This window comes from Vipera ursinii (genome assembly GCF_947247035.1).
Source record: "Vipera ursinii genome assembly, chromosome: 2".
Classification (NCBI taxonomy): Eukaryota; Metazoa; Chordata; class Lepidosauria; order Squamata; family Viperidae; genus Vipera; species Vipera ursinii.
Window position 1 is genome coordinate 74,049,680 of NC_139513.1, and position 27,780 is coordinate 74,077,459.

The 27,780-nt window shown below is 43.5% G+C and overlaps 1 protein-coding gene across 2 annotated transcripts; it reads right to left on the minus strand.

Moving 5' to 3' along the window:
• Positions 1-511: 511 nt before the first annotated feature.
• Positions 512-27,326, minus strand: DDX41 (DEAD-box helicase 41). 2 transcript variants are annotated; one of them, XM_083353510.1, is made up of 18 exons: positions 27,244-27,326; positions 26,977-27,141; positions 20,502-20,661; positions 20,347-20,421; positions 19,660-19,720; positions 19,089-19,225; positions 13,173-13,245; positions 10,291-10,444; positions 10,039-10,175; positions 9,062-9,224; positions 8,103-8,234; positions 7,697-7,768; positions 7,380-7,476; positions 6,377-6,526; positions 2,908-2,979; positions 2,429-2,539; positions 1,887-2,052; positions 512-1,743 (listed from the first exon to the last, which is right to left on the minus strand). In XM_083353510.1, exons 1-17 carry the CDS (start codon positions 27,265-27,267, stop codon positions 1,916-1,918), a joined length of 1,920 nt encoding a protein of 639 aa, XP_083209636.1. In that variant the 5' UTR covers positions 27,268-27,326; the 3' UTR covers positions 512-1,743; positions 1,887-1,915. The 2 variants fall into 2 exon arrangements, with proteins under 2 accessions (XP_083209636.1, XP_083209635.1); XM_083353509.1 differs by having other exon boundaries at positions 512-2,052.
• Between the last annotated feature and the right edge of the window lie 454 nt (positions 27,327-27,780).

The window sequence follows — 27,780 nt, forward strand, 5'->3', positions numbered from 1 at the left end:
ATACTTTCAAGAAATGCCAGACTAATAAAAGCCAGGTTATGACTCCTTTTCAGTCATGGGGGTGTCATCTGACATCTGCCAGCCCTGGCCTATGAGACAAATGACTGAAAATGAGAGAATCACTGAACCATTTTGATTTTGTATTCGGGACTTCCCCACCTCACTGCCAAATTTTACTTTTGGAAAGACTTTCATTGTACTTGCATTAGTTGGTGGCTGCAACTCCAAAACTGACAAAAGATAGGAAAGTGGAGAGGGTGGTGAATAGGATGAAGGGATCCAAGCCTCCCTCCATCCCAGCCTCAACAGGGGCATCTCAAATTGAAAAAGGTCTGAGCTTATCCCAAGTCTCCCTAACTTGAGAGTCTCCTTACTCGGTACAAAGACCCTGCTCTTGGGTTTCTCCATTCAAAGGCATACCCTGCAAAGTAATCTTGTCCACATTCCATTCAGAAGGATTGCTTCAGGCCAAGTTCACATTTTGCCAACAGACACATTTATACTACACTCCTTAATGTATTCAGCATTTTATTTATTTGATGTAATCATATCCAGAAACAACAGAATGTAGAGCTGTAAGCTCACAATTCGATATGACAGAAAAAGCAAGAGAATGGAAAATAAATATTAGATAATCACAGCCACCACAGGCTCTGCCTTGTATGACCAAGGCTAACACCCTAAGCCCTAAGAGTGGAAAGTATACAGAAAATTTTCCTTAACTTTGACAAGACAAGCAAAACCCACAAATCCATTCACTTCTACCTTCAAGATTCTGCAGCATCGGCTTTCCCATTACAAGTGAGATACCACATTTACCTTCCCAAATTTGGGGTGCTGAATATACAGGTTCCCATCTTTCACAGGCTGCTCCATAGGAGTAAGATCCAAGCTAGCAACCCAGTAAAATGTGCGACAGAGACTGTCAAGATGATGAGCTCTTGTGGCTGCCCAAGAGATGAGTCAGTAAGTATGATAGTGCAGGCAACTTCCTCTGCCTGCTAACTTCCTCTTTGGGGCCTACAGGCACACAAAAAGTTATAACAGGCAAAAAGTCCCAAGAGAGAGACAGGCTGTCCCAGGAGACATTTAACTCAACAGCTTTAGCAGGCCAGAACGACTCTTGTGCAGCTGCAGAAGCCGTCATCCAAAGCAGAGCTCTTACGAGAAAACAACATGGCTGGAAATAGATGGGTGGAGTCAAGGGGGTAAATAAAATTATACAAACTGTTTTTATACTGACCAGAAACTAGTAGTAAGACATGAACTACATACACAATGCAGCACTCTGTCTCCTCATTATGGTCATCTGCTGAAGAGCTAGGCAATATTTGCCCAGCACACATGACAATGTCTGATGCAACAGATTATTGCAACAATAGCCTGCTACCCTCAAGAAAGAGTATACTGAGCAGTTTAAAAACAAGCAGGAGTTAAAAAAAAGGATGGAGCGTGCCTTTAAGCACGTACAACCACAGACATCAAGGTGATGTGACTGCCCCAAATTAGCACAAAATGTTCACACAGAAGGCAATATGGGAGACAGAACCACCAAGCCTAGCACTTCACCCTGAGGTAGGAACAATATTTTCAACAGAAGCATTAAGATCCCCAAATGGGGAAAAAAATCCTTATCAGCCTCTTTCCTACTTCTGTAGTGATAGCTCTTCCAGAAACTGCATTGGAATTATTTCAGAAAAGATGCCTTTCCAGAAAAAAAACAACAACCCCTCATTGATTTGCCTATGCCCTAGACTAGAGGTAGGCAACCTCGGCTCTTTTATGACTCATGGACTTCAACTCCCAGAATTCCTGAGTCAGCTATGCTGACTCAGGCCTTCTGGGAGTTGAAGTCCATGAGTCATAAAAGAGCCGAGGTTGCCTACCCCTGCCCTAGACAAAAGGCAGAATCAGTCTAGAAGTCCATGGAGCTGTGTGCCAGATAGTCCTTGCGTCCAATGTTGCTGACTTGCTTGGTCTGCATGGCTTCCAGCTTGGGGCAGTCTGTGATACGGTGACCCAGCCCCCCACAGAAAGCACAGCCTCTTTCTCCTGGAAGAAAAAAAAAATACCGCATCAGTTAAAGTTCAGATCGTTGAAAGGTGATTACAACATGGGAGGAGTAGAAAGATTGCCTACGCAGCTCTCAGCCGCAAGACATGCCTATCTTTTAGCAGTAATGTGACTTAAAAACCTCCCGCCCTTTGTGAAAAATGCACCTGGCCGGCATCTAATTTGCATAGCAGTTATTTCATTCCTTCCTTCACCAGGCCACAAAGCAGATAAATCCTTCCCTTTCTTTGAATCGCAGATGACCATAGTTCCCATCAGCTTTCATCTAACACAGCCATGCTAAAGGGTGAACAGTAAGACTCTTCTAGTCTCTCAGGCCTCTTCTCATCCTGCTCTTTACGAACCAACTACTTACCTCCAATATCCAGCATGGATTCATCTCCACAATGCAGCACTTGAAGCACGGGAGGCACCTTCTGCTTGGCCTCCAGCAGCAGCGCCTTCAAATCCATGAGTACTGATTCATCTAGGGGTCAAGAGACAAGTCACGTGGACAAAAGCCAACGTCTCAGATATAGCCCAAATTTTTTATTTATTTTATTTATTTAATCCCATTTATATCCCGCATTTCAATTACAGTAGACAAGGGGCACGGCCTACACAAACAGCTCTCTCTCTAAGGTATCTCTTGTGATATAGCCAAGCCACCCACTGATCACATCCTAGCTCCCGAGAACACTCTTTGTTGTTAATGATTCATTAGGAAGCATGACTGGATGAGCTCAGCTGACAGAAATGTAATTAGCTGAAGTTCATTCATCCTTCACCCTCATCCTTCCTCTGGCTCTGTTCATCACAGACCATCTTTTATAACAGACTTCCTCAGTTCCTTACCACAGGCTTTGTTGATGAAAGTGGTGGCAATGCCAGTATTCCCCGAGCGGCCCGTACGCCCAATCCGATGAACTGGGGAGGGAAAAAAATCAGATGCGAATACCATTTTTAGCCAAAAGAAATATGACTTGATTATGCTTCCTCGACAAAGCAAATTACAGTAGCCATGGGAAGTTAGTATACAAACAGATCAGAGACAGAGCATTCAGCTTCCCCATCAGGTCAATTTAAGCCTGTCTAGTGAAAAAAATAGCTGAGCTATTCAAAATCTAAAAAGACGATGCAATAAAAGTGTTACACTCAATTTGCCAGCAAATTTGGAAAACTCAACAGTGGCCACAGGATTGGAAAAGATCAGTTTACATTCCAATTCCAAAGAAAGGCAGTGCCAAAGAATGTTCAAACTATCGCACCATTGCACTCATTTCACATGCTAGTAAAGTTATGCTTAAAATTCTACAAGCTAGACTCCAGCAGTATGTAGATTGAGAACTACCAGAAGTACAGGCAGGATTTCGAAGAGGCAGAGGAACTAGAGATCAAATTGCTAACATATGCTGGATCATGGAGAAAGCTAGAGAGTTCCAGAAAAACATCTACTTCTGCTTCATTGACTATGCTAAAGCCTTCGATTGTGTGGATCATAACAAACTCTGGCAAGTCCTTAAAGAGATGGGCATACCAGACCATCTTATTTGTCTCTTGAGAAATCTATATGCGGGCCAAGAAGCAACAGTGAGAACTGGACACAGAACCACTGATTGGTTCAAAATTGGGAAAGGAGTCCGGCAAGGCTGTATACTGTAACCTTGCCTATTTAACTTATATGCAGAGCATATCATGAGAAAGGCAGGGCTAGATGAATCAAAAGTTGGAATTAAGATTGCCGGAAGAAACATCAACAACCTAAGATATGCAGATGATACCACTCTAATGGCAGAAAGTGAAGAACTAAAGAGCCTCTTGTTGCGGGTGAAGGAGAGTGCAAAACTTGGGTTGAAACTAAACATTAAGAAAACCAAGATCATGGCATCTGGCCCTCTCAATTCCTGGCAAATAGATGGGGAAGAAATGGAGGTAGTGACAGATTTTATTTTCCTGGGTTCCAAGATCACTGCAGATGGGGACTGTAGCCAAGAAATTAAATTGATTGCTCCTTGGGAGGAAAACCATGGCAAATCTAGACAGCACACTAAAAAGCAGAGACATCACCCTGTCAACAAAAGTGCGTATAGTCAAGGCTATGGTCTTCCCAGTTGCAATGCATGGCAGTGAAAGTTGGACCATAAGAAAGGCTGAGCACCAAAGAATTGAAGCCTTTGAACTATGGTGCTGGAGAAGACTCCTGCGAGTCCCTTGGACTGCAAGGCGATCAAACTGGTCAGTCCTAGAGGAGATCAACCCTGACTGCTCTATAGAAGGCCAGATCCTGAAGCTAAAACTCAAATACTTTGGCCACCTAATGAGAAGGAAGGACTCATTGGAGAAGAGCCTAATGCTGGGAAAGATTGAGGACAAGGGAAGAAAGGGACGACAGAGAATGAGGTGGCTGGATGGAGTCACTGAAGCAGTAGGCGTGAGCCTAGATGGACTCCAGAAGATGGTAGAGGACAGGAAGGTCTGGAGGAACATTGTCCATAGGGTTGCAATGGGTCGGACATGACTTCGCAACTAACAACAACAACAATAGCTTCTCTATCATCACAACCACTGGCTGAAATGATGGGAGTCATTCTCTGTCTCATTTATAGGTCATAGCCTAGATGGACTCCAGAAGATGGTAGAGGACAGGAAGGCCTGGAGGAACATTGTCCATAGGGTCGCGATGGGTCGGACATGACTTCGCAACTAACAACAACAACAAAGTGAAAAAAAATCCTGGAAAGCCCTTCCCACTCCTCATGAATAATGTATGACGTGACGTGACACACTTTACATGTGGAGACATATAGTTACAATGTCATCTTTTTATGACTCTCTAATCCCTTTTACAGGGGATTACATATGCATATAGGGACGCGGTGGCTCAGTGGGTTAGGACACTGAGCTTGTCGATCAGATGGTCAGCAGTTTGGCGGGTCGAATCCCGAATGCCGCATAGCAGAGTGAGCGCCTGTTACTCGTCCCAGCTTCTGCCAACCTAGCAGTAAAAATGCAAGTAGAAAAATAGGGACCACTACGGTGGGAAGGTAACAGCGTTCCGTGCGCCTTTAAGCGTCTAGTCATGCCGGCCACATGACCACGGAGACGTCCTCGGACAAGTGCTGGCTCTTCGGCTTTGAAACAGAGATGAGCACCGGTCCCTAGAGTTAGAAACGACTAGCACGCATGTGCGGGGGAACCTTTACCTTTTACATATGCATACATATGGTTCCACGTACCCGCCCAAAGCCACATTCCAAATCAAATCAGTTCAAAAGCCAGTTCAAAATGTAGCGGCATGAACAGTGATGGGCATGCCCATGTAATACCTCAGCTTTGTGAACGGTACTGCTTGCAGGTTTGCTTCTGGGAGCAATTTGTTATCAATAAAGCCCTACATGGCGTAAGGCCCAGTCGCCTGAAAAAACCCACCTGTGTCCCATAATACATGACCCACAGATTCAATGGGGGGGTGGGGTGTGTGTGACATGCTCCAGGTTCCTTCAATTAAATCAGATACTCTATCAGAAGCCCGGAAGCCCCTTTGCTCTGTGGCAGCATCTGCCCTCTGGAACAAAGTTTCCCCTGAGATCCCAACGGCCCCCCAATCTGGTACTGTTCAGAAGAGCTGTGAAGACCTGACTCTTCACTCGTGCTTTTGGCAAGGGACAGTTAGGACCCTCACTTCATTGCACCTGCTGTCTTTTACCTTTATTTTTTACGATTCAATGATTTGATTGTACTTTCTTTCTTGGACCGACAAGCTGCCAGAGACATTGAGAGTCAGGCAGCATTCAAGGAATAGACTATGATTGTTCCAACAACATAATCCATGTTTGCAAAACGATGAAGATGACACCACTTGTCCCCTTAGCCTACGGGAAGCTCTGTTTGGTGCCACAAAAGGAATTCAAATTTACAAGCACCGGGGAAGAGCCTCGTTTCTTCCTAATCTTTGGGCATCCTCAGCAGCTGATACGTGTTGCTATTTTGCATCTCCCAGCCGTTCATTTCTTGAACTCTTCCCAGTACATATTACTAAAGCTAAAAGATACAGTGATATGTGAGCCAGACCAAAAAAAAAACCCTAATAAGAGGAAAAGCTAGCAGGTGCCTCATGTTCTATTTTGGCTGAACCCATTTTAGAACTCAGATACTGCATACACAACTTCTGCAGCAGACCAGTAAGCCAAATTCTGCTGGTCAAATTGTTTTTTTTCCACAATTTTTTAAAATATTGTTTTTGTCACAACTGGATAAATTCTGCCTATGTTTTAAGGATTCCAACAAATGAACCTGGTAACTAGCCCCCTCTACCATTTCATACCATAATTTTCAATCTCCTCAGGCATGTCGTAATTGATGACATGCTGGATGGCTGGGAAATCCAAGCCTTTGGAGGCGACATCTGTTGCAACAAGAACATCCTTTTTGCCATCCCGGAAAGCCTCAATAGCCTTTGTCCGTTCCTCTTGGTCTGCGAGATGAAGTAATACATTAAGAAGAGCAGAAGGATTTCACCTCATCCCTAATCCAGAAGCTTCCGTTCACGGTGAGCATGATCCACGCGCCTAGAACAAGAAAGCCTTTATCTTCATGGTCACTTTTATGAAATCACAGAGGGAACTGCTTTATTGGCCAAAGCTGGTTTAGTAATTTGTGCTGAGAGGCCTGTGATACCACAGGCAATACTGAGAACTCCCTAAAACAGGGGTGTCAAACCGCATCAGCATTGTGGTTGCCCTCAGGGGGCCGGGTGGGTATGGCCAGGGTGGGCGTGGCCTACTGAGTGGGCGTAGCTAGAGTGCGTATGGCCTACTGGGTGGGTGTGGCCAGCTCTACATCGTTTACATCAAGGGTGCCTATGGGGGCCTGGGCAGGAGTGGGACAGAGCTGAGGTTCTCTGGGCCAGGGCCAAGGCAGCGGGGGCCATTCCCTCACTGTTTCCAGGATGGCTTCGCAGGCCACATGAAACCACTTTGTGGGCCGGATCTGGCCCCCGGGCCTTGTGTTTGACACGTCTGCCCTAAAAGACCTGATAAAGCTGCTGCAGCTCCTGCTTGAATCTTCTTTTCTAGATCCTTCTCTAACCTTTACCTCGCTTCGTATCCCATTGTTGCAGTTCTGTGATACAAAAGAAGTCCTGTCTTCTAATCAGTCTAGAACTCTGTGGCTGACAGGAAGATGTTTTTTTTTTTTAAAAAATCTAATCTAACTATAGTTAAGTCAGAAAAACTATCCTATATCGGGTTTCTGCACTTTCAGAGTACTGCATTTTAGGTCTAGGACCAAAGGGGTACTTTTATTCAAAACCAAAAGGTTTTACAGACCTTTTCCACCATGTATGGCCACAGCCTCTACACCTTTGAGTAATAAATATTCATGGATTGCATCTACATCTGCTTTCTTCTCAGCAAAAATAAGAACCTGCCAAAGAAAGCAAAAGATAAGTGATGCTTGTACCCCAGTCCCTTACTCAAAGGGAGAACCTATGTCAAAAATAAGATAAAATACAAATGACAGATCAGCCAAAAATCAGTACTCTGTTTTCACAGAGTACTGCTTCCTCTTCTATGACAAGTGCAGACAACTCAGATAAGACGACATTGGGAGTGATCGGATCAGATCAGGATAGGCCTGAACTTACAGGTGGTGGAGTCTTCTGCAGACACTCAAGCAGATATACCATTTTAGCTTCCTCCTTCACATATTCAACTTCCTAGATAGAAGCAGAGAAACACAGTGAAAGATACTACCGAGAAGTCAGCACAGGATGGCTCATTAGGGCTCAATAGATTAGGACCTTAAAGTATTGAGTATAGATACAAAAAGCCAAGGTTCCGATTATGCATGAATAAAGATAATGTTGCTGAATAAGATGTTATAATGATTAAATAATGAATTAACAGAAGAACATTTTAAGATCTGTCTTACCCAATACCCACAAACTAGAGAACTCACAGGGAGCTCACTATAATTTGGATTCCCTACGCAGTACAGCTTGAGGTACAAATAGACCCAGGCTAAGGAAGTGCCCTAAACTAGTGACGTACCTGTATGACATCTAAACTGGCAGCTCCTGCACGTCCCACATTGATTGTGATTGGCTTTACGAGGGCACTCTTTGCAAAATTCTGAATCTTTTTAGGCATGGTGGCACTGAAGAGCAGGGTCTGCCGTTGTCCCTAAAAGAGCATGACAGATGGTAAATGAGAAATGATGGGACAATTTGTTTTGTTGATGCCACAAGTGTAAAAATTCTGCTTCCGGACCTGCTCACAGAACACATTTTATAGCATTCGGTGGTCTGAATAAAGGCAGACTAACATTTGTACTAGGCGAGCAATTTATAACACCGCAAATGTCATCTTTCGTTTCTGAAAAGTAAGTCTGAAAAGGCATAAATATTGCCTTGCAAGAATTCATATGCTAGAAGGGAGGTACTAGAGGAAAGAGAAAACAAGAGGTGGCAGAATTTCTAATAGCCAGAAGAAAAAGGGCTCAGTGGCCCACCTAGCTTTTTGGCTATGAACTAAGACGAATTATCTCACGAGGCAGGACAAACATTAAATTTTATCCTATGTTCTCAAAGAAGCTCGCTCTTCTTTCTCGTAAATGAGAAAGAAGAATTGTTATGATAAGTAGCTGTTCACAATATATTGTTCAAACATCTGTGCTACCTGCTCAGTGCTTGATTTCTAAAAAGAACAGACGTACCAGATTGCCAATCTGCCTCGCAATCTTTCCAAATAGTCTTAAATGTTCTGTCAGGTTTATGTAAGACCAACAAATGGGAGACATCCAACATACAAATAAGATCCTAACAGGTGCAGATTAAATCTTATGTCTACTACTAGCCTAAAGCTTTTATCTCGACCAGGAAAACACCAGAGTTATCGTTAGCCACATCTTTGGTAAAGAAAATGCGTAAGGCTGAGAGAAAAATAATCAAGGAATATGTTCAAAGGTCGACTGGGATCACGTTTGGAGGAAAGTCTTCCCTCCCTCGTACCTTGAAATAGGAAAAGATGGTGCGGATATCTCCTTCAAAACCCATATCAATCATCCTGTCAGCTTCATCCAAAGCCAGGTAGCGGCAGACATCCAGACTGACCATCTTTTTCTGCAATAGGTCCATGAGACGGCCTGGGGTTGCCACCATCATGTGTACACCACTGTGAGAACAGAAGGTTTAGAACATTGGAGAGGGCCCCGTACTAGTAACGATAACGGAAACATAAGGGTAAAAATATGGCTATTCCCTTGTGAAGCCTCTGTATCTCACTAGGGAAACTACATTTCATAAACGTGGTACCTACGCAGATCTTGGCTACTATTTACAGCTTCAGGGTCTCTAGGGGATTTATCACCATCCAGCACATCAACTCCTAAACGATGGGAACAGATTGCTGCTTCCTAAGATGCCACTGGAGACGGGTCATTAAACAATAAGGCTTCCTTCCTTCCCGGGGATATCATTCAAGATCACTGCCAATAAAAGTGGAATAACTGGCAATTCTGTGCCACATATGCCACAGAGTTCTTCTTTTTTCTTTTAAGTCATCCTGGTGAAGCACAGCAAGCCGATGCGAGGACAGGATGATACATCTGCATGGGCGTTCACATGCATCACATCAACCCACTATCTATTTTTGCACATAGAAATAGCTGTGGTTTCCTACTTTCAACCATGAAAATTAGATTAATGTGGCTTTTGCTCTGGACTCATAGCAAGGCAGGAACCAGATTTAGATATGTATGGGGTCAGTATCAGTGAGAGATCAATATCTTTTCAAAAGAGGAATTTCTGTAGCTGAAAAATAACAGGCCAATTCTACTGACAATAAAAGCACAATCTTTTTGTAGTTACGTAGGAAGAGGGAGAAAGCGTATTAGATCAAGTAGCTGAATGCTGCTTTGCTTCCTTAACCCCCACACGAGAAAAATGTAGCCACTCTGCTTTAAATGTTCTTCAAATGTCACCCTTACTGTTTGATAGTCTCCATTTGTTCTTTCACAGACATGCCGCCAATGCAAAGAGCACAGCGCAAGGCAGGCATCCCATCCTCGTGCAGCAGGCGGCAATAGTATTCCAGGATGCCATGAGTCTGTCGAGCCAGTTCCCTCTGCAGAAAGAAAAACCTGATCAGCTAGGGACTGCCGTCACTCAGCCTATTTATTCTCTTGACCAAACCACTCCCAAACCAAACGCACAAGCACAGGGAAACCCCGGGGACTTACTGAGGGGCAGATGATAAGCCCATATGGTCCTTCCCTTTTGGAAAATGGCAGCCTCTTTTCCTGCTCCAGGCAAAACATGATAACCGGGAGGGTGAACACAAGGGTCTTGCCAGAGCCAGTGAAGGCAATACCAATCATGTCTCTACCGGAAAGTCTGTGGAGGAGAGTAAAGGAGCAAATGCTGCAGTTAGAACAAACAGGGGTACAAAGGCTCTTTCAGGTGCACTAGTCAGAGAGGTGGAGAGCTGAGCTGCCGTGCGTGGCAAGACTGTGACAATACAGATAGTCCTAAACTTACAACCACAATTGAGCCCAACTTTTCTGTTCCTAAGCGAGTCCGTTGTTAAGTAAATTTTGCCCCGTTTTATGACCTTGGTTGCCACAGCTGTTAAGTGAATCGCTGCAATTCTTAAGTGACACAGTTGTTAAGTGAATCTGGCTTCCCCATTGACTTTGCTTGTCAGGTCACAAAAGTTGTTCACATGACCCCCGAGGCGCTGCAACCATCATAAATATGAATCAGTTGCCAAGCATCTGAATTTTGATCACCTGACCAATGGGGATGCTGCAATGGTTGTAAGTGTGAAAAACTCACTTTTTTCAGTACTGTTGTAACTTTGAACGGTCACTATACGAACTGTTGTAAGTCAAGGATTACCTGAAAGCACCGTATAGCTTCCTGCCAACCCTAACGTCTGCCCTTGTCTGAAGCCGTTGGGAGGTGAGAAATCTAACAGTATCTAGACGCCCACAGGTTGCCTCCAGTGCTTTATCATAATTACGAAATATATCTAAAAGAATTTACAACTAGAAAGTCTAACAGAAATGGAAGAACTGAGGTTTCCAATAGTTTATGTGTTAAGCTTAGTTTATAAAACAAAAAGCCCAAACTTGGGTCTTAACCGCCTTCTCTATTTTTGTCCACATTCGGGGTGCTTTGATTTTTAATAAACATTTCCAAAATAGCATAGAAATGACTCTCTTGCAGATCATCAATTCTGTTGGATTTGCTTCAGTTTGTAATGGCGTTGGTGGTATCACCGATAACTTGTGGCAGCAATAATTTTGGCTGACACACAAACTGTATTATCTAGAAAATGCCATCTTTCGAATTAGCATGGGGCACAAACTGTACCCTATCTAGAAAAAAAATCAAGCTTACCTTAGGTTTAAATTGCCCTAGTTTTTTTTTACAAACTGGGCTATTTTAATATGTTCTACATAGAGCGCCATTTAAAGATCATTCAGAAAGTTCAGCTGATACAGAGTGTAACCTTTCAAATGTTGGGAAAGGGAGGAGGAGACTGATATACTGAACCTATATAGTGCAAGAATTATATTGCTTATTTAATTTGGAGATTCAGGTTAAGAAATAGAATAGAATAGAATAGAATAGAATAGAATAGAATAGAATAGAATAGAATAGAATAGAATAGAATAGAATAGAATAGAATAGAATAGAATAGAATAGAATAGAACAGAATAGAACAGAATAGAATAAATAGAATAGAATAACTTTATTGTCACTTTAAATGTTCACTAATCATTAAAATGAAATTTCATTGCATTCAGCTCTCCAAGGGAAACCACCTCTAAGATACACTATATAAACACAACAAAAGATTATGCATATAACCACATACACACACATATATAACAAAGAGAAACAACACAGCCCAATTTGGATGTATACATATACATAGCTTTTGAAGACTTAGATTTCAGATCTGGTTAAATATCATATGCATCTAAAGATGCTAAATTATAGCAGGCAAGACTGCTTTTCAAGATGCAATTCTGCATTACTCCAACTGCTATTGATTTAATGCTTTGTTTTAAACTGCAACAGCTTATCTATAATGATTTGATGAAAGCTATTTAAAAATCTGGCACTTTAGTTAATTTCAGCCAAAAGGGCTTACGAGATGCTTGCAATGATAAATTTATTTAAATGATTTATATGCCCACCCATTCTGTGAACACAACTCTAGGTGGCTAACAACAATAAACCATAAAACAAAAACCAAGAAAAAACAGGTACCTAATCCATCATTTGGATTCATTCCTCTTTGTAATCTCCAGGCTCCAACTTTACTATTTATTTATTTATTTATTTATTTATTTATTTATTTATTTATTTATTTATTTATTTATTATTATTAATTCGGTTTATATACCACCCTACTCCCAAAGGACTCAGGGCGGTTTACAAGGCAAAATTTAAAAACAATACAATATAAAATTAAAATAAAATAAAATTAAGTCTAGCCGCAAAAAATTAAAATCACAATTTAAAAACATTAAACCCCTCAGTCCAGACCAGATAGCTCAAAGAGCCAGGTTTTTAGGTCCCGGCGAAATGAACGAAGGTCGGGGGCAGTCCGGAGTTCCATTGGCAGTTGATTCCATAGGGCAGGAGCACCCACAGAGAACGCCCTCCCTCTGGGGATCACCCGTCGGCAATCCTTGACCGGCGGTACCCTGAGGAGGCCCTTCCTGTGGGAGCACACAGGACGATGTTTGAGAATGCTATTTGACTATTCCCAAAGTCAGCAATTTACCACTTTCCAGAACATGAACAGGGCCAATCCCTGCTAGATTTCAAGGGGGGAGGATTGCAGCGAATCATCTTGCAGCATCAAATATCCTGCATATTTCTTCTGGTTAAAAACAGATCTGAACTTTGCCAATATCTGACTCCCTCACCTAAACACTTCTGCCATAATAAACGTACAAGATTTTAAAGTTCAGTTTCTTTATGGATATAACATGGGAATGCAGTGAAAACAGAGAGCATAATTAGTACCAAATTTTCCATTCTTCGCATAGTGCTTAGTAGTGACCTATCGGAAGCAGGCTGACAGTACTCTTGCAACACTCACATAGTAGGGATACCCTGTATCTGGATAGGAGTTGGTTGCTGGATCCCCTTCTTTTTCAAGCCTCGCAGAATTGCTAGAGAAAGAATTGGGTGGCAGATTAGTAAACTAACAGGCAGATCAGAAAACAGAGCCGTATGTTTCCAGAAGAAGGATACTGAAGGAAGACGGGGTACTTTTCATGCTGATATTTCATAATGGACCACCATCAAATCATTCCCATTGATCCTGTTGAACATGAATGGCGTACACACACCATTGGCTATTTCTAAAACACACATGAAAACAACGATAGCAAAAAAAAAAAAACCACACAAACCCCACACAAAAAACCCACAACCTCATTCACAATAATTTAAAAAATGATACAACGTATGAATTTATTACTGATTTACATATAGTGTGCCATTCTGGCCATCTGATGGACCTGAAAGTAGAAGGTTAGCTCCACTGCTTCCACTTAGAATGCTGGACTAAAACTCCTACATTCTGTGGAGGTAGCCCATTCCACTCACTTGCTCACTGATTTCAGTTACAAGAGCCACCAGTTTTACAACTTGGTAATATTGTACAGTAATTAATATTGAACTACAGCAAACAAAACAAGATATAAAAAGGATCACAAATTACATGCTCAATGGCAAGTGCTCTTCTCAGTAAATTACAGTAATTTACAAAATCTTTTATGTCTAGACCACAGGTCTGCAACCCGCGGCTCCGGAGCCGCATGCAGCTCTTTCAGCCGTCTCCTGCGGCTCCCAGTCCTCTGCCATGTGCAGTCCAAAAAAAAAAAAAGTGGGACTAAAAAAGTTCAACCAATCAATTCAAATATTCAGGGTAGGTGCATATCTCGCCTTGGCTCCACTCTTCAGTCAAACCCTGTTCTGCGCATGCGCGCATGTACGCGCATGCGAACACATTTTTTGCGGCTCCCAGTTTTTCCTTTTGTGAGGGAACTGGTACCGAGTGGCTCTTTCACTGTTTCAGGTTGCTGACCCCTGGTCTAGACATTATCCTTCAGAACAAAGCTGATGTACCAATCTGCTTAAAGAGACAGAAAAGGCATATCTTAACTGCTCTTCTGGTATATGGGAAGAAGCAGATCAGATCTGTGTAGCAGTATAAATGATTACTTTGCTAGGCCTAGTCAAATAGCATTCTCAAACAGCCAAGCTCTAGAGGGATTGGTTCAATCTGATCAGGTGGTTAGGTGAATTAAAAACGATAACTACATACGGAGCCACGTAGAGGCTTAATTGTGATCGCCGGCACCTTGATTTATTTATACCAAGGCGCCAACTGGCAACAAATGCAGTTCCCAAAGCACTAGGGTTACCTAATCATAGTGAGAAATACATGTCACTGCTCTGTTGATCCATTGTCCAGCAGCAGTAGTTTCAAACACTTTTCAAGAGCAACCTCATGTAGAGTGTACTACAGTACAACAATCCAAAAGGGAAGTGACTAGGACATGAGTGATTCTGAGTAGGACTCTCCAGTCCAGGAATAGCTGCAATTGACACACAAGATAAAACTATACTGAAGCCCTCCTGGCCATCTGCCACTGATTCGTTGAGCAAAAGCTACGCGCTAGGTGAACCCCAAGTTCCAGACTACCTTTGGATGGGGGAGTACAAGTCTGTTCAGAGCCAAGCTGGTGCCATTCTGGAATGGCTTGCCCACAGAGCCTAAACCACTCCATTTCGGAGGGATTCAGTCTGTTCCTCCACTTCCAGACACTGATGGCCTCCTGGCACTGGGTCAGCACTTTTTCTAGTTGGCTGGGACAATGCAATCCTTGACTTACCTACCAAAAGAAAGCCTACTTTCCAGCCCTCCTCCCTTCAGTTCACATAAGAAAAACAGGTTTCCTGTCTTGATCCTAAGATTGCACCTTAGAAAGCAGATATATCTTCATATACCCAACTTACATACCAAACTCTCTCCTGGGATTATTAGGATTTCAGCAAAAAATTAGGTAAAATTATATCCTGATTCCTACAAAATCTTAAACTAAGCTTAAAGAGGGGGAAAAAAGATTAGATTTCCATAATATTTGATCTGAGTGAAAAACACACACATTTCCCCCATAATTTCCCCCATTAGCAGTGGGCTAATGCCTCCTTAAGTAACACCAGCTGCCTGCAATTAGTGCAGGTTCGCGCCCCACCAGGCTCAAGGTTGACTCAGCCTTCCATCCTTCCGAGGTAGGTAAAATGAGGACAACCAAAGAGACTCTCCACTAATCCATGATAGTCTAAAATATTTCTGGGTACAATGTCTGCTCTACTTGTCCCAGGGATTTTATATCGTCTATCTGCAGACACGTTCAACATCCACTTTATTATATACTTTCCAATGAAAGGAAGACGCGATATCTTTCTGCCCATGGGGAGAAACCTCCATCTTCAGCCTGCTCCTCCTCCTCCTCGACAGTTTGGTTACATTTTTCTGAAAAAATTGTCCATCCAAATTAATATACGGTTCCTTTCTCTCTGTCTTCTAATTCAGGGCTTTTCAACCTGTGGTACATTGGCACCTGGCAGGTGGCACGCGACCATCCTAGAAAAGTGGTAGCGGGGGAGGGGAATGAGCTGAACCGGTGGCAGCACCGCACAAGCCTGAGGGAGAGACGGCTGGAGCTGCAGGGCTGTCAGGGCTCAGTGGAAACGCCAGGATCAGCGCCAGGCTCCAGCTGGAGCTCAGCGCTGATCCCGGCATGTCTGCTGAGCCCTGAAGAAGCGCCGATCAGCTGGAATGTTGCAGCATCTCCAGGGTCTTGTGATTTACATTCAGATGCTTGGCGGCTGATTCATATTTATGACGGTCACAGTGTCCCAGGGTCCTGTGAAGTGACCAAAACCTGCTGCAACCACCCAGCAGATGTGGGGAATAAAAACCAAACAACCCACCCCACCCCACCCCCGCTGCCAATCCTCAACAGAAATGCTCACAACAATGAAAACCTCAGACAGAAGGAAGAGCGCCACCGGGTGGGCAGGCAGGTGTCTTGCTCGGCTGTGGCTTGGGGGGCACTTTTTTCAGTGCCGTTGTAAGTTCGAACAGTCACTAAGCGAACTGTTGTAAGTCGAGGACTACCTGTACTTCATCACTTTTTTTTCTTTTTTTTTGTTTTAGGTCATCAAGTTTTTGACACCTTGCTAGGCGACTGGTAGTACTTGGATGTTGCCATATCCTAAAAGTGGTACAATGGGTGAAAAGGTTGAAAAGCCCTGTTCTAGCCACTTTGCCTCAACTTGTTGGGAAGGCATGACTCTTTGCTGAATCAGGCTGAGATGAATGACTGAGCCCCCGAGTCCAACAGGCTGGAACTCATGATGATTTGGTCCTCCTAGGGTTCTCCAAGGGCATTCCTCTTGAGAAATTGTTATGCTAACCACTACCAAGGGGAGGTGACTACAGGTAGTCCTCAACTTACAACAGTTAACTTAGTGATCGTTTGAAGTTACAGCAGCACTGAAAATACTGACTTATGACCATTTTTCATACTTATGACTGTGGCAGCTTCCCCATGATCATGTGATTAAAATTCAGACACTTGACAAATGACTCATATTTATGACGGTTGCAGTGTCCTGGGGTCATGTAATCACCTTTTTATGACTTACTGACAAGCCAAGTTCAATGAGGAAGCCTGATTCACTTAACAACCGTGTTACTAATTTCACAACTGCAGTGATTCAACTTAACGACTGCGGCAAGAAAGGTTGTAAAATGGGGCAAAGCAACTGTCTCACTTAGCAAAAAGAAATCTTGAGCTCAATTGCGGTTGTATGTTGAGGACTACCTATACTGTGGTTGTGATCTTTAAACTGTCTTTAAAATAATATGGTTCTGAAATAGAAACAGAAACCATTGTGGTGGGTAGACCTGCATATGATTGCATCCAAGGAACTGAGTTCTCAGTCATATTCATAATTCCTTATATCCCTGCAAAGGCCAGAAGAAACTGCTTCCTGAATAATAGTATTTCCTGAACAGTAAATCATCCCAGTAAGCACAGGTATGAATCCCTCTCAGTCCACACACTTCTGATTAGGGCCATGATTAACTTTTCGAAGATTATTGGGCCTGAAGCAGGGTCAAATGGAAGGGGCCTGAATGGAAACAATCCTGAGAAACATGTAGTGATTCACTCTAATGGAAATGCGAAAGTATGCATTAGACAGGTTAATGGGGGCCAGGAAACCTTTTGTCAAATATCTGCATTTTGAATACAGTTTAATCAATTGGTTCAAATTTAAATATTTTCTTTAGGATCGCAAGAAAAGGCCAGTAAATCTCTCATGCTGATGCACCTGCTCTATTGTTTGGATGCTCAGCAGATGAGCCAGACAGACCAATTTCCTTTGATGTAATTCTGATTTCCTGGATGTTTGTGATGATAGAAATCTAATTATTGATCTGAGTTCCAGAGCATATCTTCACTTAATCCAAGCACCAACTGTGATCCAAAAATGCGGTAGGTATTTGCCTACTTGCCCATGTGTTGTTCTCTGGCATCAATTTTATGTTGTTTTGTTAGAGCTAGAATCATTTGACATCATTAAAATGTCTGCCTTGTAGATCCTGTTGGCCCCAGCCACCACTTTCTTAACTACTTCCAAAATGGGGAAAAATACTGACAGTGTTCTCTGATGGCATCTGCTGTTTTCCTATTTACTGAAAGTAGATACTTCTTTTTTATTTTTAATCTTCACCACCTCTGTGTCAGTGAACTCACCAAACGACTTCTTGACCTTGAGGGGCTTTAATGTCACATTTGCCCTTGACTGGCAGTTGACTTGCTAATCCTGAGCTACAGCCCTTGATAAGCAGTTACCCCTGGTGCCATAGAGTAGTCCTCAAATTACGATGACAATTGAGACCAGAAATTCCATTGCTGAGGTCATAAAGCATGATGTCACATACCTACATTGCTTAGCAATCTTGGTTACCAACATAACCTCAGGACCATGCTGGTCTTTAAGTGGGAAGTGGTGGGAGTGTCAGGAGAAGAGTGCATGGGTGCTGCAAGGAGGCGGGGATGCCAAGGAATTTCTAACATTTGAAGGTAGACTTTTTAAATATGTCAGATCAATTACCAGAGCTCCTGAAACAATAGAGGTATTTATTAATAAATACCCAGAGGTCCCCAACCTTTTGGGCACCAGGGACTGTTCCATGGACAGAGGTATTTCCGCGGACTGGAGGTTGCATGGTTTTGTGTGCTGCCTACATCCCGCGGTTGGGTTGCTTGTTTGTGCATGTCGCGGCCTGGTATTGGTCCACGGACCGGAGGTTGGGGACCCCTGCTCTAACCTCCAAAGAACCTGCTTCAATACTCTATCTGCCCTACATTCTGTACGTTCTGCAAGAACCTCATTTTATCTTCTCTGGACTATAGTCAGAGAGATGAGAGCTGCCACATGTTTAGGCACTGATGGGAGTAATGGTTCGAGTTCCACGGTCTCTTGTGGAAATGTATATAATTTATTAGCTGTGGAAGGAAGTACCTTGTGATTAAATGAACACCTTGGTTCAAATATATTGACTGATTGGTGGGGAAGACCTTATATAAGGGGAATCCAATTTATTTGGGGGTAATACAAAAGTAGGTCTGGAATGTTTTGCAAATTAGACAACTGGATCTTGAGTCAAAGATTGTACATGATTTGAAGGCTTTACCATACTACGATATAAAACTGTTAAATTTGTTTTTTGAAATAAAGCGAGTATATATGGAGTCACTGAAGCAGTAGGCGTGAGCCTAGATGGACTCCAGAAGATGGTAGAGGACAGGAAGGCCTGGAGGAACATTGTCCATAGGGTCGCGATGGGTCGGACACGACTTCGCAACTAACAACAACAACAACAATCCAAATGCTCAAATCAAATCTGAAATCACTAACTACTTACCAGCTGGGAACTTCATCTCTTTGAAACTTTTGAGAGGAGCTGGAATGCCTTCCCCTTCCACAAGGATATGGTACTTTTTACGAACACGGTCATGCCTTGCTTCTGACATAGACAGGATATACCGGGGAGCCTTCCAGCTGGTGCAGAAATACAGAAAAATATAGTAATCTAAATCCCTGATTATTTCATTTTAAAATTTCTGCTGTGATGTTTTGAGCAGAAATTGTTAAGCAGAGTGTTTGTTCTCCTAGCAAACTAACATCAACTGTAACTTTCAGACATTTCTTTGTAAACAATTAGACAGAAGATTTGACAGATAGCTGAACCACCCATCTTACCGTATATCCGATTCGCATGAGCTCCATGGCTACAATCTTATACGTGACTGCAACTTTTAATAGTTATCCTGCTATCTATGTAAATGGAGAAAGTCACATGCAAAAATGAATTTTTTCAAGGTAGAACCTCAAGACTGAGGCAGACCTTTTTATGCATTTTAATACAAATAAATGTTATAGAGAAATGATTGTCATATTTTGAAAAGGATCTTGTACACCTGGAGTACATCTACCTGGTTTTAATTGGATCGTCATATGTGATACCCTTTGCCATTTCCTTCACAGACATCAGAGCTACATGAGAAAAATACAAGAGTCAGCAATCATGAAAAGACAAAAGCAACCTATATGAATATTGCTTTGTCCTACTGTATGCAATAGCAACAGAAAGCTAAAGTTCCTGGGAAGCACTCGGGATTTACAGTTCGGATGTAGAAAACCTTCCATGTTTCAGAGTGAGGTGAGAAAGGGAAATTCAACAGAAGTTACAGTACATAGTAAAAGCTAAATTGAAATAAGGGACTCAAAGGCACAGAAAACTGGGGTATGCATAGCAGTGGAGACAAAGGAAAGGAAGGTGAAGAAAGATCAAGTGAGGAGACCCACTGGCCAGCTAGACAAGGTGCATCAGCCCTGTCCTATTCTCTTGCAAGACCTCTCTAGGCCTGTTTCAGTCAAAACTTGGAATAACTAAGATGTTATGGGTTTCAGTTTGGTTGGCCACAAGCATTCCAGAATGGCCCATCTGAGCTTTAATATGCTTGTTCTAGACCTGGAACATAACGCATGTTTTGTTCTCTGTGTTCAAAATTATCTGTTATTTCTCAGCTATCCCAGTTTTGCCATCTTCTGTAACATCAACACCATTTTTCCAAGTACCAAAGCTATTTGAAAAAATACATTTTTGTTTTGCTCTTTACCTCGCCCTTCTGCCACACTTTCCAGGATCTTTTCTTCCTCTTTAAGCTGTTTCTCTTTGGCTGACTCCTTACGTGCTGGGAAGAGTAACAAATTAGAAAGTTAGCCCAGAACCTTCTGTCTACTAATAAATCAAAGCAAGTATGTTGATTGTTACCTTCTGCCTTCTCTTTGAGATGCTGGTGCTGATCCAGAAGGCTGATGTTAGATTGAGGGCCCAAGGGAATGTCGTCTTCGTCACCATGATATTCGCTGCCACTGTCCCTTTGTTCCTCCTCCAGCACCCCTTTGCGACGAATCTGCAGCAACTTTTGCAACTAAAGGCATAAAGTTATGAGCTGAGAATTCCATTAGAGGCAGGATTTAACCACTAGTGCATTTGCAGACACGGATCTTGAATTTGTTAGAACCCTCTGAAGCTCACCTCATCAGTATGTATCTAACCTATTCAATTCTGCCTATTTCTAGGCTAATTTTAACTATTCAGATTTTATTTTTATTTTTCACAGCAAATATGGAAAGTGTTTTCAGATATTAAAGGAGTGAGTAGGAATCAAGGGGAATAGAATCTAAGCTCATATTTAGAGTACTATATTCAAATTCCCACAAAGTGCAAAAATTATACCCAGGTTCTTATAGCATACTTTTTTGGAGATGCATTTTATAGAACTGGTTAACATAGCTGGAGTATTTCCCCAAAATAAATCTGAACGTCCAGAGTGGAAAAAATAAAAATAGCCATATGATGTACAGTTATGTGAACTAGGTATGTCTAGTCTAATGAAGAAAATCACTAGGAGCAACATGATAGCAGTCTTTCAATACTTGAGAGGCTGTCACAGAGAAGAGGGGATCAATCTATTCTCCAGAGAATCTGAGGGCAGGTTATTAGAGACATCCAACCTAGAATTAAGGAAAAATTTCCTGATAGTAAGAATGACTTGCCTCCAGAAGTTGTGGGTGCTTCTTCACTGGGAGTTTTCAAGAAGAGTTTGGACAACTATTTGTCTAAAATGGTATAGGGCAAGGGTATGGAACTTTGGCTCTTTTATGACTTGTGGACTCATGGCTCATGACAGCATGGCTGGTTCAGGAATTCTGGGTATTGAAGTCCATAAGTCATAAAAGAGCCAAGGTGCCCTACCCCTGGTATAGGGTCTTCTGCTCAAGCTGGGGGTTGGAATAGAAGACTTCCAAGGTCCCTCCCAATCCTGTTTATTCTATGTTCTAAGTATACAGCCTGAAAAGTTCCACTCTTGGTGAAAACCAGACATACATTTTACAAGGAAAATTTCATGATTACATTAGTACGATGATAATCAGAAGCAGAATTACATCTAACCATCGGTGGTAGAGAATATGAATAGGATGTTACAGTGCTTGTGATTTAAATGACATCTAGATAATGATACCAGCTGACTCCCAGTGATTCTGGGTGGTGGCTAATACTTAAGCAGAGCACAATACTAAATTTCTTGGGAACTATCAGGGCTTTTGTTATGTTGCCTACATGGGATAACAGAAGCCCTGAAATTATACTAAAAATAAATTACAAAAAATGTTTATCACTATGTTGCGATTAATTCAAGCCTTGGTATCTATTGCTATAGGTGTACTTAATAGAACTTCTCAAAGTAGTGTGACACTAATATCTTGCACTATTATACTGGCCACAGAAATATTGCTGCTTTACAAAGCAAGGTCATTCAAAAATCTAATTAAATGCAAAATTGCAGTTCTGTACATAGTACTTGGATCTTAGTACTTTTGCATTAATTACTGCTCTTTATATCGTCCAGTATACTCTTTACTAATGAAAAAGCATTACGCTGAGGCATTTCAATCAGAATAGAGCTGGAAGGGACCTTGGAGGTCTTCTAGTCCAACCCCTTGCTCAAGCAGGAGATCCTATACCATTCGAGATAGGTGACTGTCCAGTCTTTTCTTAAAAACCTCCAGTAATGAAGCACCCACAACTTCTGAAGGCAATATTTATTTATTTTATTTTATTTATTTATTTAGTTACATTTATATACCGCCCTATTCCGAGGACTCAGGGCGGTTTACAGGGAATTAAAAATCCAACATACAAAAGTTAAGAACCAAATTAAAAAATATTAAATTGACCCTGTACTCAATTAAAAAGAACCCCAATTAAAAATTTCTCCTCAGTCTGGGCCCGAGAGCTCAAAGAGCCAGGTCTTCAGGCCCCGGCGGAATGATCGGAGGTCGGGGGCAGTTCTCAGCTCCACCGGCAGCTGGTTCCAGAGGGCAGGCGCTCCCACCGAGAAGGCCCTATCCCTGGGTGTCACCCGCCGGCAATCTCTTACCGGCGGGACCCTGAGCAGACCCTCCCTGTGGGAGCGCACTGGGCGAAGGGCGTTTGATGCCGGCAGCAGGTGTTCCCTCAGATATCCCGGACCCAGGCCATGTAGGGCTTTATAGGTGATAACCAGCACCTTGAATTTCACCCGGAGGGCAACCGGAAGCCAATGCAGCTCACGGAGTAGAGGTGTTACATGGGAGTATCGGGAAACCCCCATTACAACTCGCGCGGCCGCATTCTGCACCAATTGAAGCCTCCGAGTGGTCTTCAAGGGCAGCCCCATGTAGAGAGCGTTACAGTAGTCCAAACGGGAGGTCACAAGCGCGTAACTGTGCGTAGGGCGTCTCGGTCCAGATAGGGACGCAACTGGCGCACCAGGCGAACCTGAGCAAAAGCCCCCCTGGTCACGGCTCCTATATGGTCTTCGAAATTGAGCTGTGAGTCCAGGAGGACACCCAAGTTGCGAGCCCTATCGACGGGGGGGTAACACCTCACCCCCCATCATTAAGGATGGAATAACTTGGTTAACCCGAGATGCCGATATGCACAGCCACTCAGTCTTGGCGGGATTGAGATGAAGCCTGTTTCTCCCCATCCAGACCTGAACCGCCTCCAGGCACCGGGACATCACGGAGAAGGCATCACTGGGTTGGTTCGGGGTGGAAAGAAAAAGTTGGGTATCATCAGCGTACTGATGATACCCCACCCCAAAACCACGAATGATCTCGCCCAGCGGCTTCATATAGATGTTGAACAGGAGAGGCGAGAGAACCGACCCCTGAGGAACTCCACAAATGAGAGACCTCAGGGCGGATCTCTGCCCTCCCGTCAACACCGACTGCGAGCGGCCCTGGAGGTAGGAGGAGAACCACCGTAGGACGGTGCCTCCCACTCCCAGCCCCCTGAGACGCCGCAGTAGGATACCATGGTCGATGGTATCGAACGCCGCTGAGAGATCTAATAGGACCAGGACAGAGGAGCAACCCCTGTCCCTAGCCCTCCAGAGATCATTCACCAGCGCGACCAATGCCGTCTCCGTGCTGTGTCCGGGCCTGAAGCCCGATTGGTACGGGTCCAGATAATCAGTTTCCTCCAGGAACAGAGGGGGCTGATGCGCCACCACGCTCTCAACAACCTTTGCCAGAAAGCGAAGGTTGGAGACTGGACGGTAGTTGTTTAAAACAGCTGGGTCCAAAGCAGGCTTCTTGAGAAGGGGTCTCACCACCGCCTCCTTCAAGGCGGCAGGAAAGACACCCTCCTTCAAGGAAGCAGTTATTACTGCATGGAACCAGCCTCGTGTTCCTTCCCGAGCCGCATAAGCTAGCCAGGGGGGGCACGGATCCAACAAACAGGTGGTGGTGCTCAGTCTCCCCATGATCCTGTCCACATCATCAGGGGAAACAGGGTCGAACTCATTCCAGATAACGTGCTCAAGACCAATATTCCAGGTGTGGTCTTACTAAGGATTTATCAAGCAGCACTAGTACTTCATGTGATTTTGATTCTATGCCTGTTTATATAACCAAGGATTGTATTAGCTTTTTTGGCTGCCGCCATACACTACTGGCTCAAGTGTAAGTGATCATCCACTAGGACTTCAAGCTCCCTCTCACAGTTACTGTTTTTGAGCCAGGTTTCGCCTGTACTTGTACCTTTAGTTTTTCCTGTCTGGGTGTAAAACCTTGCTTTTCTCCATATTAAATTTCATGTTGTTGGATAGGGCCCATTGTTCAAATCTATCAAGATCTTTTTTAATCCTGATGTTGTCTTCTGAGTTGCTGGCTATTCCTGACAGCTTAGAGTCATCTGCAAATTTGATGAGTTCCCCTTCTATTCCTTCATTTAAGTCAGCGGTGTTAAACTGCCAGCCCACGGGCCGGACACGTCATCCAGAAGCTGCACCCACCCCATTGCCGGCAACGGCAAAATATATGTCTCGCAACATCATGTGACATTGCAAGTTTGACATGTCTGATCTAAGTCATTTATGAAAATAATGAAGAGTACTAGGTCTAAGACGGAACCCTGTGGTACCCCACTGCTCACTTCCCTCCATGCAGATGTAGTACCATTAAGGACTATATTTATAGGGGATTACAAGTATTGATGAACAACAACTGTCAATCACCAATCATTAGACACAGTTTAAGGTGGGGTGATTTGGAATTCAACATTTGATGATCTACAGTTTTTCCATATCTTAGTTATTGAGCACAAAACAGTCAGTGTTAAAAGTCACATTTAATTTTTTTTAATAATGTCAGCAGCTGCTACAGATCTTATAAAAGTGAGAAAAAGAAGTGCCTCTTAGATCTATAGCATCAAAGCCTGATTGTATTTACCTGCATTTCCCCTGCCCCTTTTCATTCAATTGTGTCAGATTCTGAGACTCCTTGGAAAAGTCCTTGTAGTACTTTTTTTTCAACAAGTGGTTTGCCATTGCATCCTTCCTGAGGCAATGTGGCAACTGAGATGGAGTGGCTAAGCCAAGATCACCCAGTTGACTTTGTGCCCAAGGCAGGACTGGAACTCACAATCTCCCGGTTTCTAGCCTGAACCGCTACATCAAAGTGGCTCTCATTTATTGGCTTACAGCACAACCATTTATAGGATTATCTAGGGAAGGGATTTTCAACCTTTTGTATTTAAATTAAGATCAGCTATGCTCTTTTGGGATAAGCAAAGCACTACAAAAGTTTTCAAAGCATTATGCAGAATATTATGCAAACTACTTGATAAGATAGAAAAATGTGGGTTAGACAGCACCACCACCAGATGGATTCGTAGCTGGCTGACCGGCCGTACTCAGCATGTGGTCCTCAATGGAACCGCATCTACATGGAGGAAAGTGTGTAGTGGGGTGCCCCAGGGCTCTGTTCTGGGCCCAGTGCTCTTCAACATCTTCATCAACTATTTGGACGAAGGGATAGATGGGGAACTCATCAAATTTGCAGATGACACCAAGGTGGCAGGAATAGCCAACACTCCAGAAGACAGGCTTAAGATACAGGAGGATCTGGACAGACTTGAACACTGGGCGCTATCTAACAAAATGAAATTCAATGGTGAAAAAAGTAAGGTTCTACATTTAGGCAAGAAAAACCAAATGTACAGGTATAGTATAGGGGGTACCTTGCTCAATAGTAGTAACTGTGAGAGGGATCTCGGACTCCTAGTGGACAATCACTTCAATATGAGCCAGCAGTGTGCTGCAGCTGCCAAAAAAGCCAATACAGTGCTAGGCTGCATTAACAGGACAGAATCAAGATCACGTGAAGTATTAATACCATTTTACAATGCCTTGGTAAGGCCACACTTGGAATACTGCATCCAGTTTCGGTCACCACGATGTAAAAAAGATGTTGAGACTCTAGAAAGAGTAGAGTAGAGCAACAAAGATGATCAGGGGACTGGAGGCTAAAACATACGAGGAATGGTTGCTGGAATTGGGTATGTCTAGAACAGAAGGACTAGAGGTGACATGATAGCAGTGTTCCAATATCTCAGGGGCTGCCACAAAGAAGAGGGAGTCAAGCTATTCTCTAAAGCATCCGAAGGCAGGACAAGAAGCAATGGATGGAAACTAATCAAGGAGAGAAGCAGCCTAGAACTAAGGAGAAACTTCCTGACAGTTAAAACAATTAACCAGTGGAACAACCTGCCTCCAGAAGCTGTGAATGCTCCAACACTGGAAGTTTTTAAGAGACTGGACAGCCATTTGTCTGAAATGGTATAGGGTTTCTTGCCTGAGCAGAGGGTTGAACTAGATGACCTCCAAGGTCCCTTCCAACTTTACTATTATGATTATGATTCTACCAATTCTCATCAGTCGCTCTACCAAACACACTGGGTCCCACCATGACAGAAACAAAAAAGCTACTTTTCTCCAAAGAAAATGTGTATGTTTACGGGTATTTTTTTTAAAAAAATATATTTATCAATTTATGTTAAAAGCTTAACTAAAGTGTCAATGGATTTTCTGATAAACCACCCAACTTATTTCTGAGTCTCACCCATCTTTCACACACTCCAGTGGGGAACCACTGACTTGGGAGTCCCTCTTCTTTTGTCCTGAAAACATACAATTAGCTGTGGACAGGCAAAGACTGGGAACAACAGAGCAACTCATGGAAAAAGAGGCACCAGAATAAATGCGTCGACCCTAACTAGAGGGGCTAGAAAATCTTCGATAAATAAGTTTGCATAGGATCGAATCACAGGCCCCGCAGCTGCGCAGTAAGGAGACAGCAACAAGCGGTTTCCACGAAGGACTCGCGCCGCCCCGCGCCAGCCTGCCCGACGTTACCAGCTGCTGCTTGCGCTGCTTGAGGGGCACGTAAGGCTGGTACTCGTCGTCGTCGTCATCATCTTCCTCTTCGACCTCTCCTTTCACTCTTTCTTCTTCCTCCTCTTCTTCGTTTTCGTCTTCTCCAGACAGGCCCGACGATTCCGATTCTGGCTCGTGCTGCCTCTGAGAGGGTTACGAGAAAAGAATTACTCGACCGGCGCGGAAGAGAGTCCCTTTCCCCCAAGCATGCATGCCCGGGACCTCACCGGCCTGATGCGGCCTTACCTTCCTGCTACTTCCGGTCTCCATGTTTTCAAGCTACTTCTGCTCCCTCGCGTGAGCACACGCACGTATCCAATGAGGGAAAGGTTACCGTTGCTTAGCAACAGCAGTCACGCCTACAAGCCTTCTCTCTCTCTCTCCCCCCCCGCCCCAAATATCTCGTGACGAAAACAGATGTGCGACCGGCGGAAGCACAAACTGTGGAAAGGCGGAGCGGAAGTCTGGTTCTGGGGCCATCCGGCGCTGAGGAGCGCGCCGGGAACTTTGGGGATTGCAGGCGGCTAAGCTTAGTTGGTGCTAATAGCTGGGATTCGTTTTGGCGACCTCTTTAGTAGTTTCCGGCAAGAAGGAGCGGGAGGTTCAGGCCGGCAAGAACCTCGTTCTATGCGGGGTGAGCTTGGTGGTTTTCTCGCAGACGCTTCATTTCCCTTTACCCATCGCTGGTGATGTTGCCTAGTTTGGGTAATGAAACGTCTGCAAAAAAAAAAAAAAAAACAACAACCACCAAGTTCAGGGAGCACCAAGGACCCCCTTATGTCA